Source organism: Melanerpes formicivorus, unplaced genomic scaffold, assembly GCF_026170545.1.
Source record: "Melanerpes formicivorus ecotype bairdi unplaced genomic scaffold, bMelFor1.0.p_v2 SCAF_4, whole genome shotgun sequence".
NCBI classification, from domain to species: Eukaryota; Metazoa; Chordata; class Aves; order Piciformes; family Picidae; genus Melanerpes; species Melanerpes formicivorus.
This window is the reverse complement of record NW_027142356.1, coordinates 22602049-22617884: the sequence shown is the minus strand read 5'-3', so window position 1 is coordinate 22617884 and position 15836 is coordinate 22602049. Positions and strand designations below refer to the sequence as shown.

Here is a 15836-nt window from a genome sequence, read left to right as displayed (position 1 = left end):
AATGGTGAATGGGGATCAAGGTGATAGTGCAGCGCATTGGCTTAACTTTTATTTCATTATGTGCATGCATATACAAAAAAGGATCTGGGGGCCCTTAAGCAATAGGCTTCTCTGAGGCTTTTACTGCAATAGTATTTTTCTATATCTGTGTGCTCAACAGCACTGCTCAGACTTTCCTTATGGATGCACCCCTGAGGCTGACTTCTGGAAGGGCAAGAAGTTGCTGTTTGCTGCAGTGGTTTTTGGCAAGAGTTGGTTGGGGCAGGGACAAGGTGTTTGGAAAGAGACTCAGAGACTGTCACTCACACTTTGTAGTTCTGCATTATCTGTTCTTTTGTTACTTTCCAACAGCTCCCAAGGAAGGCTACCTGGATATATTGTATTCCTGCTGCAGCAACAAGGGAATTTCCTCCTTTGAATTGAGATGTTTTCATAAAAGCTGTGGGGTTTCATAATAATAAACCTTATTTTCCCTGGCTCGTAGTAAATTATGATGTCCCTATTAGTTTGGAATACAACATCAGAATTATGTAGGTACTTTAATATATTAGAAGTATAATGTTGTAGAACTACATTTGAAAATTGGGGACCAGTTAACTGTACTACCACACATCATGCAAAGCAGGTGGATAACTAATGAGACCACAGTCCAGCTGTCCCTTTGCAACCTCATCCTTGCTAGGATGCTAGGATGAAGCTGGTTCTGGCTATGCAACAGGCAGACTGCTCTGGGGAAGTTTTTAACAGCATTACAGTGGGTCTGCAGGTGTAATGAACAAGTGATGGGCTTGTTTTTCACCACTGGAGTTGTTGGGACTTGTGGAGGACAATATTTGAGAAAGTGTTGGATTTGTCTACTGTGTTGTAGAGTATTAACTCATGTTGAAATAAGCTAAAAATGTGCTGCAACTGGTGGGAATTTTGTTGTTGGCAAAGGAAAGATGATGATGTTTGTGTTTCACCTTATTTTTCACTCTCTTTTGCATATAATATATGAGTTGGGTTTGGCATTAAAGCCACAGCTAGGCAAGCTCTTTTGATGTCGGCTTCTTCACAAGCTGTTCCACTACCTATGCATCTCTTAGGTGTACTCATACTGGTGCTTGTGTGAATGTTGAACTGGGAATCTGCTCCATTGCCAAGGACTTTAAGCTGCTTTTGATCTATAGCTCACTTTGCAGCTCCATAAAACACAGCATATCAGCGTGACTGAGTGGGTATGTGTAAAGAAGGGAGGTTGTCCAAGCCAGCACTGCCTCTAAAATGGGACACTTCTCTAACTGTGCTTTTATTGGCATAAGCATTCCAGCATGTGCTGTTGTATGGAAACCTTCTGAAAAGGTCAGGCTTATGGCAGCAGGAGGAGTGTATGAAAAGATCTGGAAACAGAGTGTGTTTAGAATATAAAGTCAGAGCTTGTAACATATCTTCCTTCCACGCTCTATGTAGCATTATACCTGCTAAATATTAATTGTGGCTTTTCCCTTTCTTGTCAGCTTCTCGGCAAAGTTGCCCCCAAATGGGAACGCCTTACATTTTCACCCGTCAGTTCTGCATTTTGGAATGCAGTGAGTATCTTATGTGATGGTTATTTTGGAAATTAAAAAAAAAAAAAAATCAATGTAGTTCTAGGAAGGAGGAAAAGGAAATAGAGAACCATTATGCATTCTGGGTGCCTTGAGATGATTCTGCATGGGTATCAAATCAGCTTTTTGTGCTGTTTGTTCATTTATTGAAAATTTGCCGCCTTAGTGGGGTGGAAGCTTGTTGCTTCCTTTAACTTCAGAAAATAAAATCCAGAAAATCCCAGGCAAAACATACTGGTAGAATACTTGAGATTTTATTGGTTTATTTATTTGATTTAAGTTCTCCTCTTAGAAAACTTTAGAAATTATTCCTAAATGATAATCAGCCTTTGGTCTATCAGTAACCAGAAAGAAACATGGCTCCTCTGTGAGTTAAAGGGATGTTTCAGAGGATGCACAGGATGAACATGTAAGATCCTGGGTTGTAGGATGTATTAGCTAAAGGAAAAACTTTAACAGAATAATTGCTTTAGCTGATTAAACAAGACTTCTGTAATTTAAACTTTTTTGATCAAAGCATTGTGTCTCATAAGGTTGTTGGCCCCCCCCGCCCCCGTCTTGAACTCTTGATGGCTCAGATGAGTTTTGTCTAAGTGCACCAATCACATCCTGAGATGTGAGAGGCCTTTGTATACAAAAGGGCAAAATTTGCTTGGCATCTTTCCCAAAAAAGAGTTACAACTAGGAAGTTGGTGCATATCAACATAAGTTTGAGTGACTTGTGTTTGTTGGGTTTTGTGCGTTGCCTGTGCTTACAAAGTGAATAATTTGTTTCTCTTTTCCTTCCCTTTAGATTACTGGGGCTACCCAGAGCTAAAGTGCTGCATGCCTACAACCCTAGTAGAGATAGAGAAGTTGTAGTGAATTCTGTGTTTACAGCTACTAGACAGTTTCATGTGTCTCCTGCTCATAACCGGGTGAGTGTTGATGTACTTTTGGAAACTATGTGGTGGCCAAGTGCCCGGCCTTCATGCTTCTTTTGTCCTAAGCTTTTCATTCTATGTTTTCTCTTAGTGCTTTTTATTATAGGACCTCCAACATTTTTTTCTGTCTTGCTTGCATTGTTTTGCTTACTTTTACTTAGACTGGTAAGGAAGAAGACATTCAAGACCTACAGTAGGAAATGTGTTTCACAGTAACAGAGGAGGAGTTCTTCAGTTTTCAAGAGGCTGTTTAAATCTTACTCTGCTCTGAACAGCATTGTGCAGTAACCTGCAAGCCCATGGGTGTTTTGCAGCCTTGAATTTTCAGTCTTTTGAGATCATTCATATTCCTCAAAAAAAACCCAAACCAACCAAAACCCAGCAATAAAATGCTTTCTGCATTTTGCATTGCAATTATGAGCATATTTACCTTATGATCTAAGACAATTGTTTTAACTCTGATTTTTTTTTGAATGATCTCTAGCACTATAACACATGCTAAGGCTGAATCATTATGATCTCAGTTTGTTGAAGCCCAGATTTTATCCTCTGCTGATGTGCAAAGGGGTTTTTATTATGTTTTCACCTGATTTATGTTTTTACTATGGCTGGATGGGAATGCATGGACATGCAGACATAAATGCCAGTATTCTTTCAGTTAGACATACTGGGCTACTAACTGTTTCCCAGGTTCAACTTTGACTCATTTGACTGTGTGTCTCAGTGGGGATTGATTCACTTTGTAATAGCTGTCTATATGGGTGGAAGCTTTTTTGAGCATGCAGAAGCTTTTGGTGCTGCACAATTAACTTCTTGTGCAAAAAGGGGTATTGACTGATGAGACCAAACTAGCTGAGTAACTCCAGCCATAATATGGGAAGTTGCTGCATGGTCTCAGCTCTTCTCCATAATAAGAGTGAAGAGCTGTGGACAGATGAAGCTTCTCAGAACTGAGGTTCTGTTTGGTGGGATGTACATTCCTATCTGTACATGTAGAAATGTCTCTTGGACCATGAGACTGAATGGTGATTGATGTGGTCAGTGGCAACAAGCAAGCTTTTTTGTGATCTTTTGCAGGTGATTCCAGCGATGGGAAAAATTTCTTTCAGAGTACTCTTCCTGCCAACAGAGGAAGGCAGTATTGAAAGCTCATTATTTATAAATACCTCATCTCATGGAGTACTTTCATATCAGGTAACTACTCTTATTTTGAACTTAAGCTTTTGTGGTTTAAAAAATGTTTTTCATGCATTTTGATCAGAGATTTTTTAAAGTTTGTTAAATTCTTGATATAAATCATGTGGAGTAATGTTTACAATTTATCTGTTTTTACCAGATCTTGCTAGGCTCTTGATCTCTCATATATGTGTATGATTCAAATTACTATAGCTCGTGGGGCTAATTGTGTCAGTAAAACTAAGTGTATTCTTATACATGTTCTTAAAAGATCATGGTCCTGTCATTACTAGTTGGCTTCAGTTAGTACTACAGTCTAGACTGCACTGTGCTGGAATGCATTTGTCATGGAAAAACTTTTTAGGTAGTTTTCAGCTACTTTGCAGGATTTTATGTAAACATTTGGGATGTTAACCAGAGTGAGAGATTTAGGGCCTTAAAACATGTAAGTCAAAGTAATGGTCAGGCATTAAAGCTGTCTGTTGTATCATTAGCCAGTGAATTCAAGCAAGCCTTGAGAGTATTTTATTTTTACAAGAGACATGATATATTGCATGATATGATATATTCTTTGGGTTTTTTTTATTCCATTTGTTAAAGAAAAATCTGACCATGAATTCAGGGATTTAAAACAATGCCAGCTTTAATTCCATTTCTGATACTGTGCTGGAAAACAAAACTCCTTAAAGTCAAGTGTTAAGTTTGTTCAATTTAGATACGTGGGATTTAATATAAAAGTTACATTTACCTTGCATTTATTAGAAGTAATGCCACGTTTGGCTGGAACAATTTCGTCAAGGATGAGGAAAGAGTGCATTATAGACTGACCTTTTGGTTTTGACATCTTTTCTTTCCTTGCATGCACTCTTGACCCTTTGATTTATTGCCCAGTCAGCTCAGCTAGGGCCTTTTATCAACAAGTTGCAGGGAAGCAGTTGTAAGTGTCACTGAAAAATCAGTTTGTCTCCAGCTAAAATCAGTAATGGACTGGTTTTCATGGACAGTTATATCAACTACCTCAAACAGAGGGAGTAGCTGCCCATGATTTCAGCTCCAATTAAGTTTGAGTTCGGAAGCAGGCGTTACTTCAGTGTTTGATGCACAGTTGCAGTGCTCCTGAGAGCACAAAAGCCTTGAAATGTATTTGGTGTTTCTAATACATTTATGCAAAAGTATGGACAGAAGATTTACCCAAGTGGAGAAGAGGGTAGCATCATAGTCATGTACCTTGTAAATACCACCATAAAAAAAGAAAGCATATTCCCTTTGACCTGGTACTTTCCATCAGTAGTCAGATCTTCAGTGAACACAGAACATGTTGTATTATCCCCTTAATGAAAAAATAATCTTTGCATACAAGTGAAAAACCCCAAGACATTTTTCTTAACCTCTAATGATTTTAGTGGTTGGTTCTTTCTTTTTTTTAAATCCCTGTTATCTTGCATCTCACTGTCATAAACTAATCTTGGTGGAGTGGAGTATAAATGCAGTAGAAACATTCAGTGTGCAGATCAGATCTTTCAGGGTTCTGGAAACTGCAGGCTTTTAAAAACGATACAAATTTGTTTTACTCAATTTTAGAGAAGCCTTTGAATTCAGTATGCAATTGCACTAGCAATAAAGTTTTCCCAGAAGTTACTGCATTGCCAAGTATGTGTATTGTAATTGCCTGAAGAATAGCACGAGAATGTTTGAGATAACCTGATCTTGGTGAATGTTTTGAGTTGGTTTTGTTGTAGTGCCTGAGTAAGTGACGATACTTAATGCCATTTTTATGTGTAGTTGCTTTCTATGTTGGAACTTTATAGATAGAAATTATCTTTTAAGAAGGAGCCTAATGTGAGAATCCAATCTGTTTCTTAGAAAGATTGTTAGTATTAACAAAGCAGTTTTGTATGTTACTGTGATAACTGAAATACTGGATGTTGATTTAATGGCTACTTTTTTTTTTAACACCAGGTTTTTGGAACGGGAACTCTGACATCTCCTTCAGAGGAATCTAGAATGCAGCTAGCAAATGCCTACTTACTATTTCCACACATTCAGAACATTCAGGCATCACACACACTGGTACAGTATGCATTTCAAATGGAGATGAAACATAAATCTTCTAACACATGAAAGATTTCTGTCCTCAGGTTGTTGAGATACAAGGAACGTTAATAGAAAGTCCAAATACCAGTAACTGCAGGAGAGAGGTCGTATGATACAGGGCTAGTGTGAATGCAGCAGTGTGGATTCAAAAGGCACAACTATTTCAGTTGAAAGAAATTTTAATTCTTTCTGTCATTTGGTTACAATTGCAGGTATTTTTCATAGAATCAATAAGACCATCAAGTCCAACCTGTCACCCAAGACCTCATGACTACTAAACCATGGCACCAAGTTCCATGTCCAATTCCCTCTTGAACACCTTGAGGGATGGTGACGCAACCACCTCCCTTGGCAGCCCATTCCAGTGGGAGAAGAGGCCAACCCCTCCTGGCTACAACCACCCTTCAGGTAGTTGTAGAGGGCAATGAGGTCACCCCTGAGCCTCCTCTTCTCCAGGCTAAACAATCCCAGCTCCCTCAGCCTCTCCTCATAGGGCTTGTGCTTAAGGCCTCTCACCAACCTCCTTGCCCTTCTCTGGACACATTCAAGAGTCTCAGTGTCCTTCTTAAATTGAGGGGCCCAGAACTGGACACAGCACTCAAGGTGTGGTCTAGCCAGTGCTGAGTGCAGGGGGACAATGAGTTCCCTGCTCCTGCTGGCTACAGTATTTCTGATACAGGCCAGGATGCCATTGGCCTTCTTGGCCACCTGGGCACACTGCTGGCTCATGTTCAGCCTACTGTCAACCAGTACCCCAGGTGCCTTTCTTCCTGGCCACTCTGCAGCCACTCTGTCCCCAGCCTGTAGCACTGCATGGGGTTGTTGTGGCCAAAGTGCAGCACCCAGTACTTGGACTTTTTAAATGCCATCATGTTGGACTCAGTCCATCTGTCCAGCCTGTCAAGATCCCTCTGGACAGCCCTTCTACCCTCTAACAGATCAACACCTGCTCCCAACTTGGTGTCATCTGCAAATTTACTGATGACTGACTCAATCCCCTCATCCAGATCATCAGTAAAGATATTGAATAGGATTGGGCCCAGCACTGATCCCTGGGGCACACCACTAGTGCCGGGCTGCCAGCTGGATGTGGCACCATTCACCACCACTCTCTGGGCTTGTCCCTCCATCCAGTTCCTAACGCAGCTCAGAGTGCTGCTGTCCAAGCCACAGGCTGACAGCTTGGCCAGGAGTTTGCTGTGGGGAATGGTGTCAGAGGCTTTGCTGAAGTCCAGGTAGACTACATCCACAGCCTGGCCCACATCCACCAGGCAGTCACCTGATCATAGAAGATCAGGTTGGTGAGGCAGGACCTTCCCTTCCTAAATCTTCCTAGTCTTCCAGGCCATACAGAACCTTTTCAAGTGAATAACTAACTGGAAAAATGGATCTTTCAAATTTCCTTTTGTATTGTGTAGAGGTTGACTTTTTTCAGAAACAATGCTTAGAAAATCATAGCACATAATTTATAAATGTAAGCTGCTTTGTTTGCTTCATGATGTCTTCTATCTGAGAAGAATTTGCAGCTTGGATTGTCTTTTTCAGTCTACTTACGTGTATGTTAGAGCAATCTTGCCTCTATCTGATGATAATGTACAGTTCTCTTCTTTTCCTGTGTACCAGTAATCATACAGGTATGGGTGTATACAGATTGTTGTGATGGAACCAAAAATTTACTGGTTTTGTAATTTGAGGTCCTAGGGTAGAACTGAGAAGCGTATTTTGGATGCTGTTCATGACATGTCTCTCTGCATCTTCACATCTAGCTTGATGGGATGTTGTCAGCTTTGGTCTGAAGTTTGGATGTGAAGTGCTGGTTAGCACTTCCTAAGCAGTAGAATTCCTAAGTAGAGAAGTTTTGGGGAGCATTTGACATTTTCCTTAACTGTGTACTGAGGAACATTTTCCTATGCTTGCTTTCTTTACAGTGCAAGTGTGAGGTCATGTTTGGCTGTGCAGCATGGTACCACCTGGCATCAGTCTTGTTGCAGGACATGAGTTGTGAGAGAGTGTTGACTCAGTTCTCCTAGTTGTGGGTGTAATTTTCCGGTGCTGGACTATAACTCAGGACTTACTCTTTTGTTATCACTTTGGACAGAATTGCTGCAGCCGTGAGCCAGGCTCCTCAGCTGTGAAGGTGGTAGACAAGGTCTAAATACTACAGAGGAGCTTACGGCTAAAGTTTGGGTTCCTTTTGGAAAAATATTTCACTGCAGACAGCTGTTCTCTCCAGCAGTATCTCCCTCAATTCAACCTACTAATATACTGGTCCAGGTCCTATAAGAACTGGCATGATTCTGTCTTGTCCAGTTTATATTTTAGGCTCAGAAACCGTGGAAGGACAAGAAGTCTGTGAGGTCTGAGTGAGTGACTGCACATGCAAACTTAAGGACACATAACTATTAAATATACAGTGGAAGTTTGTAGTGAAAAAGCACTTAAAGCAGTCATACTCACTTTACAGTGCACATTTGCTTTCTCTTGTTTATTTTTAACTGAAGTGAAATCCCAGTGTAGGATCAGGATAGATAGCATAAGCCTCATTTACACATCCCTTGTCATCTTGGGATGGATGAGCTATAATCTGTCTGGTTCAATATGCTAAAGGTCTAATAATGCTGCTTGGAGATGTGTTAGAATGCTTATTGTTTCCTGTTTTAAAGGTGTTTGTATTTAAGATGTTTGGTAATACTGACAACCTTGATTGTTAATTCCAGAAAGGTAGCATTGTTTAGTCTCATCGTATGCTTGGTAAAATGGCTTCTGATAAGTTCTCATACTATTACCATAGCTCCAAATACCTGTTCTTGTTCCTTTGATTATTGGAAACCTGTACCTGGCTTCCCATCTGAATTGCTGTGTGGGTGGTTTGGTAAGATATGCATTTAGTTTCTGTTAACTTCTTCCTCTGACACGTGTAGGAGCACTTGTAGGTGACACTGCATGCTTCAGCCTTTGCTTTGCAAAGCTGAATGGTCCATGCTCTCTAGTATCTTCTTCAGTGATGAGATGTCTGTTTCTTAACCAAACTGACAACACCTTCCTGCAACATCTCTAATTTTAAAAATGTCTTTTGAGTGTGAATGGCCAGAATTATGTATATAGATACATGGATGAACTTTTGCCTCTACAGAGTATTCATGTAGAAAATATGATCACAGAGTCATAAAATGGTCTGGGTTGAAAGGGACCTCTGAATGTCATCCAGTCCAACACCCTCGGCAGTATGCAGGGGCATCCTCAACTACATGAGGTTGCCCAGAGCCCTGTCAAGCATCACTTTGAATATCTCCAGGGATAGGGCCCCAGCCACCTCCCTGGGCAACCTGTTCCAGTGTTCCACTACCCTCGTGGTAAAGAACCTGCTCCTAAAATCCAATCTAAATCTGCTTTTCTCTAGTTTGAAGCCATTGCCTCTCATTTTATTGCTACAGGCCTTTGTAAACAGTCTCTCTCTCTCTCTCCATCCTTCTTGTAGGCTCCCTTCAGGTACTGGAAGGCTACTATTAGGTCTCTCTGGAGCCTCCTCTTCTCCAGGCTAAACAACCCCAGCTCCCTCAGCCTGTCCTTGTAGCAGAGGTGCTCCAACCCCCTGATCATTTTCTTGGCCCTCCTCTGGACCTGCTCCATCAGCATCTTGTCCTTGCTATATTGAGGGCTCCAGACCTGTATGCAGTACTCCAGGTGAGGACTCACCAGAGTAAAGTAGTAGAATCACCTCTCTGGATCTGCTGGCTACACTTCTTTTGATGCAGCCCAGAATGCCATTTGCCTTCTGGGCTGCAAATGCACGCCATCTGCTCATGTCCAGCTTCTCGTCCATCAGCACCCTCAAGTCCTTTTCCACAGGGCTGTTTTCTATCACCTCATCCCTATGTATGCACTGATAGCGAGGATTGTTCCAGCCCAGGTGCAGAACCCTGTACTTGCTCTTGTTGAACCTCATGAAGTTCACCTGGACCTATCTCTCCAGCTTGTCCAAGTCTCTCTGGATGGCATCCCATCCCTCTGGCATATCAATAGCATCACTCAACTTGGTGTCATCTACAAATTTGCTGATGGTGCACTTTATCCCACTGTCTATATCATTGATAAAAATATTAAACAGTACAGGTCCCATTATGGACCCCTGAGGGACACCACTTGTCCATCTGGACTTAAAGCCATTGAGCACTAGCCTCCGGATGCGACCATCCAGCCAATTCCTTATCCACTGAACAGTCCACCCATCAAATCCATCTCTCTCCAACTTGGCAGTAGGATGTTGTTGGGGACCATGTCAAAGGCCTTGCAGCAGTCCAAGTAGTTCACATCCATTGTCCTTTATCCACTGACATAGTCACTTTATCATAGAAAGCCACTAGGTTGGTTGGGCAGGATTTGTCCCTAGTAAAGCTATGCTGGCTGTCTTGAATCACCTCCCTGTCTTCCCTGTGCCTTAGCATGGCATCTAGGAAGATCTGTTCCACAATCTTCCCAGGCATGGAGGTGAAGCTGACAGGTTGGTAGTTCCCAGGGTCCTCCTTTCTACCCTTCTTAAAAATGGGTGTGATTTTTCCTTTCTTCCAGTTCCCAGGGACTTCACCTGACTGCCATGACTCTTCAAATATCATGGAGAGTGGCTTGGCAGCTACATCAGTTAATTCCCTTAGGATTCTGGGATGCATTTCATCAGGTCCCATGGACTGGTGTATCTTCAGGTTCCTCAGATGATCACACACCCTGTCTTCACTTACAGTGGGAGGGACTTTGTCTCCCTGGTCTCCATTTTGTGGGCTATCAACATGAGAGCTATGAGCAGAGGGGTTTCCAGTGAAGCCTGAGGTAAAAAAAGTTGTTGAGAATCTCAGTTGCCGTCTTGTCTGTTGTTACTAGTTCCCCACTGTTGCTCATCATGGGGATTAGGCTTTCTTCAACCTTCCTTTTCTGGTTAACATACCTGTAGAAGCCTTTCGTGTTTTTCTTTACATTCCTTGCCAAGTTCAGTTCCAGCTGCACCTTGGCCTTCTTGACCTTGTCCCTACACAACTGGGCAGCAGCCCTATACTCTTCCCAGGATGCCTGCCCCTTTTTCCATTTCCTCTGTAGTCCCAACTTGCCCTTTAGTTTGACCAGCAGGTCATAACTCAGCCATTGTGCTCTCGTGCCTTCCAGGACTCCTAAAGCTGTGTTTTGTGCCAGTGAACAGAGGATCAAAGAAGCGAGTGTGTGTAAGCATGGTGCTTGGGTGTAGAGAAGGAAGGTGGTATGACCGTTTTCTTGGTGTGCCATGCTGATAACTGCCTGCAAAAAACCTGGTGAAACTCTACTGAATCATTATTACAGGGAGAACTCGTTAACAACATTCAGAGTAGAAAGAGCTCTTTAGGGCTGGGGACTGTCCAGGGCAGAAAGTCTAGGAGACAGAAAGGCTGAAGCCTGCATAAAGAGGGGAGGCTTGTTCAGTACTTGGGGGTTTTTAATTACACAGTAGCCAAACTCCAGGAAGTGGTTGGAACTCTATAGTCTTGGTAATAGAGCAAGAATATCTGTGTGAAAGTCTTGCATAGAGCCATATTTGATTGACAGAGCACCTCAGGCAGAATAATAAATTCTTCCCTGAAAAGTGACTTTGTTTCTGTTGTTGCTTGGTGGCTGTTGGGCTTTCCTATGCCAGCCATCCTATTGATGCTCCATTGCTCTTTTGGTGGACGAATTCTTCCCTAAACCATTGTCCAGAGCAAGAAGACCTTTCTGAGGAGAGTGGGGCTCCTTCCAGATCAGATTTTTCAGGTTTAAGGATTGATTTTGTATTTTATTTTATGAAGTGGTCTCCAGTTCTTTAAAATTCAAATGTAAGTACTTGCCCAAACTGGTAAGAATGTCATTTGTGTAGCTTCTATCCAACTTCTCTATTCAGTTTGCACAGGATTTGAGAGTGCTCTGTGTGTGTGTGAGCAAAGTAGAGGCAGCAAGTAACGAACTGGCAGTGGTTGTACTGCTCTGCAATGCGCTAACTTTTCTCCTTGTGCTGTGCCTCTCCGTTTCACTTCACCCCTGGTGCAAACATATGCTGCATAACTCAGTTCTGTGCTCTGATTCATAGATAGTGATATTTGCAGTGCAAATGGAGTACTTGGCGTTGCTGGGGGATGTGGATGTGGTCCTTGGAAGCTTTGCTTCTGATAGTGTTTTCTTCTCAGATGCTTTACCTTTTCTTTATGGTTACGCAGCCACCGCCCTACCAGTGCTGTAAGAGAGTAAAAACATGACAGTTATGCATCTGTTGTCTGCCTTACAGAAATTAAGACCTTTTTCCTTGTACGAAGAGTATGATTCAGCTGGTTATTTAAATTATTTTTTTATAGGAGTGTGGGGTTTTAAACTTCTGTGAACAATGGCATTGAATAAAAGCTTACAGCTCCTTATTTAGGATCACGAAAGCTGTAGTGTTCTTTAAAGAACCACTGAGAAGGGAAGCCTGAGCATCAAGGCTTATCTGACCAGAAAATCAAATGCTGAAGTTGCACTTTATATAATCTTGCTGCCTTGTTAGAACTTCACTAGCAGTCCTGGTCATGAGAGGTTAGTAAGTGGTGCATATTTTGTAATCAAATGGGGCTTTTTTAGTTTTTCTTCTGCTCCCAAAAATCTGATGAGAACAAAAGCATTTGGAAAAAAGAGGTGGCAGGTGTTCACCTCCCCATCAAGAGCTGACCCAGGGATAGGCTTTAGGTTGCTGCTTAACCACCTTTGTAGATGTTACATCGCCCTCTTGTGTGAAGCTCTTGTCATTGGTATGAAACCCGTCTGAATCGGGAATGCAGAGTGCAAGTTGCTTTCCTTTTAGCAGTGTGGTTTTAAAACTGGACCCTGTGAAAAAAAACTTGTGTGGTAAATCTCCTCACTGCTTAGGTGCACCCTGCCCCCTTCTGTCTGTCCTAGGGAGATACAAAAATAGGATGTTGCATACTTAAAAAAATTTCTTTGCAGCTTTGCTTTTCAGCATCAAATTATTGAAATTCCTCAAAGTTCAGTTGCATTGACACCTCCAGAAACGTGAGCCTGCAGATACCTCACTCAGATATTTAGCTCAGTATGACAAGAGAAACTCTGTGTGTGTGTCTGTCCACATCAGTCTCAAAATCACTGGCTACTTTTGCTGTAATTAAGGAGTTGACAGGGCTGTCACTCAGATTTTATTTAATTTAGAATCAAGATACACTGTCTGAGTAGTTTGTGCAAGTAATTTGGCAGCTTTTATGAACTGTGCTTGGCTTTGTGGGCGCTGTTGGCCCATTAGAGTTTATGAGTGCGTTACAGACTGACACATTCAATGTTGTCTTTTCTTTTCCCTTTCCAGTCAATAAAAAGCCAAACAAATCTTTTGTGTGTCCATTTTGGTATGATGCCATGTCCAAGAAGCATTATGTTCTTGGCATGGCAACTGTATTTTAGTATCCAATCAGCAAAGAAAATATACAGTAAGGAAGGAAATAAGCTTGTATATTGTACAAAAAAGGCTCTGTTGAATATGATTTATAGATACGTTAGAGTTTATAAGGGTTGCTTATGTTGATGCTATATAAATATGTGAATAATGTATAATAATACTTTGATAAGTAAGTAGATAATGGTGGAGTTTCTGAAAATGTAAGATTGATCGTTCTACTTAGCTTTAAAAAAATTCCCTATGCTGCTGTCTCATGTATACACAGCACCAGTCCTTTTATCTTTATAAATTGTGGTGCGTGAGTCAGTTTTATATCATAACCTCTTCTGAAGCAATATGCCTGATATTTTCTTCACTCTTCATTCTTTCAGGCAGAAACTATGAATGCCAGTCTCTTACGTGTTCACCTTGAATGCAGTTTGCCCAATGATGCATATCACCAAGCTAAGGTATGGTTTTATATCTGTTTAAATGGGTTTATATCTGTTGAAATCTTCTTATTTTTATCTGAGTTTAGATGGGCACGTTCCAGAGCTTTAGAAGTTTTAGTAATAATACAGTTTCCAATGTTTCAGTTTAAAGGGGAATTGTGCTTCTAGCTGTGCTTATAAAACAGTACCCACTGGTATAAATCAAATGTAACATATATTACACTGCAGCTTTTTGGGGGGAGTGGGAGAGTGGAGAAAAAAACACCTACCCCTCCAAAAAAATTCAAAACTGGACTGCCTGGGCCATATGCTCAGAAGGCTTTGAAGATAGCCTTGATGTTGGGCAGAGCTGTGGAGGGGCAAACTCAGTAGCATAAAAGTCCCCTTCAAGAGTTCTTAGAATTCAGGAGAGTAGTTCTCCTCCTCCTGGGCAGTGTCATCCAGATCTCTTCATCTGTCTCCTCAGATGTCCTTAAACAGTGTATGTGTGTTGGTTCACAGTGACAGTAGTATTCGGTGAGGTATTTTGTTGCACGAGACATACAGGCTCATGCCATGGTCTGTGGCACCTTTGTTTCAAGAGTAATGAGGCCCAGACTACCTGGCTGTTTTTCTGTACATACACATCTGTCATCCTGTGTTGTTTTACTCCCATTCATAGATTGCACTGATGAATAGGGCTAGGCTTGAGATGCACCTGAACATTTGAGATTGCATCCAGTGCTGTTGCCTGCTCTTCTAATGCAAGCTTCCCAGGGGCACACTGTGCCTGTGCTTGAGTCTTCGCAGCAGCCTCCTCTTCTGCTCCTGGCAGCCATTTTAAGTGCTGAGGATATCGTTTATGCTGTGTGAATGGTGAGCTGGCATCCTTTCCCAGAGATGCTTCCCCACTCACACTGTACCTCCTTGCAGCAATTCAGACTGGCTGAAGGGATTTTGCTGTTGCTTCAGAAGAGTATTTTGTTTTCTTGTCCTCCTGAGCAAACTTAGTCCTTTTTGTAGGGCATTGGAGCCTGAGTTTAGCAATCTTTATGGTGTGATGTAGGATGAGTTTGTTACTTGCTGTTGATTACTGAGTTTTGTTGACTTTGATTTTTTGTGAGATGTTGCCTGTCTTTGTAGCTTCTAAAACTTAACTGTCTAACAGCAGCCACTCCTTAGAGAAGGAAATAATATCTTATTTGTATTTATCTGAAGTATTCTAGCCAGGCAACAGTGTTTCCTGTTCAGAATTGTACATGTATGTGTGTTTTTTTAATTGCATCAGTGAGAAATGGAGACAAAAATCACAGGATTAGTGAAGGTTAACTATAAACAGACCAGTGAACATGAGCTGTCTTCCTACCATTAAGACACATGCATCTGTCTAAGGCGTATTTTATTGAAGGCAAAAGATTTAACAAAGGAAACTGTTTTGCAGTCCTTGAGGTGAGACTGACTAAGACAGTTCATATGTTTACATTCTCTCAGGGCTCAGTGTCCTTTTATCTTTGTTTTTGCTGTATCTTTGGTTTCTTTGTCTGTTAGATAATACCTGTGATTAATTTCTCAAGATACTTTACTGTAATGGATTTTTTCCATTCCCTTCCCCACCACACACACACACACTGTGTCCCCTTGTCTTGCTCCAGAGTTGCTGTTTTATGTCTGATGACCCAATGCTGCTAGAAATGACCTTAACGGTAAGAATGGAGAATGCCCAACAAGATTTTGTGGAGCACAGACAATACTTACTGGAGAATCTTTTTATAGTTTATGTAGCAATGGACAAACCGAAGACCTCAGGTAAGCTGTGACTATGACTGTTAATTTTAATAGAACTCAGTTTTATGCATAAGTTGTAATTTCATGTGCTAAAGTGAATCAGATTCAGTGACTGCTAAGTTTTAGAAGTAAAGGAAAACAAATCAGTTTAGTTAACACAAAATAGAATAGAACAGAATAGAATAAACCAGGTTGGAAGAGACCTTCAAGATCATCGCGTCCAACCTATCATCCAATACCACCTAATCAACTAACCCATGTAACCAAGCACCCTGTCAAGTCTCCTCCTGAACACCTCCAGTGATGGCAACTCCACCACCTCCTTGGGCAGCCCATTCCAATGGGCAATCACTCTCTCCGTGTAAAACTTCCTCCTGACCTCCAGCCTGAACTTCCCCTGGCACAGCCTGAGACTGTGTCCTCTTGTTCT

The 15836-nt window shown here is 41.5% G+C and overlaps 1 protein-coding gene across 3 annotated transcripts in view; it reads left to right on the top strand.

Moving 5' to 3' along the window:
- TMEM131L (transmembrane 131 like) overlaps nt 1–15836 on the top strand; it is an 84201-nt gene that overhangs the window by 33016 nt on the left and 35349 nt on the right. For all 3 annotated transcript variants that reach the window (XM_068137258.1, XM_068137259.1, XM_068137257.1), the window contains exons 4-9: nt 1497–1568; nt 2380–2503; nt 3587–3703; nt 5645–5755; nt 13583–13660; nt 15274–15427. In XM_068137258.1, the coding sequence (XP_067993359.1) occupies nt 1497–1568; nt 2380–2503; nt 3587–3703; nt 5645–5755; nt 13583–13660; nt 15274–15427 (656 nt within the window). The remainder of the gene's footprint in view (nt 1–1496; nt 1569–2379; nt 2504–3586; nt 3704–5644; nt 5756–13582; nt 13661–15273; nt 15428–15836) is intronic.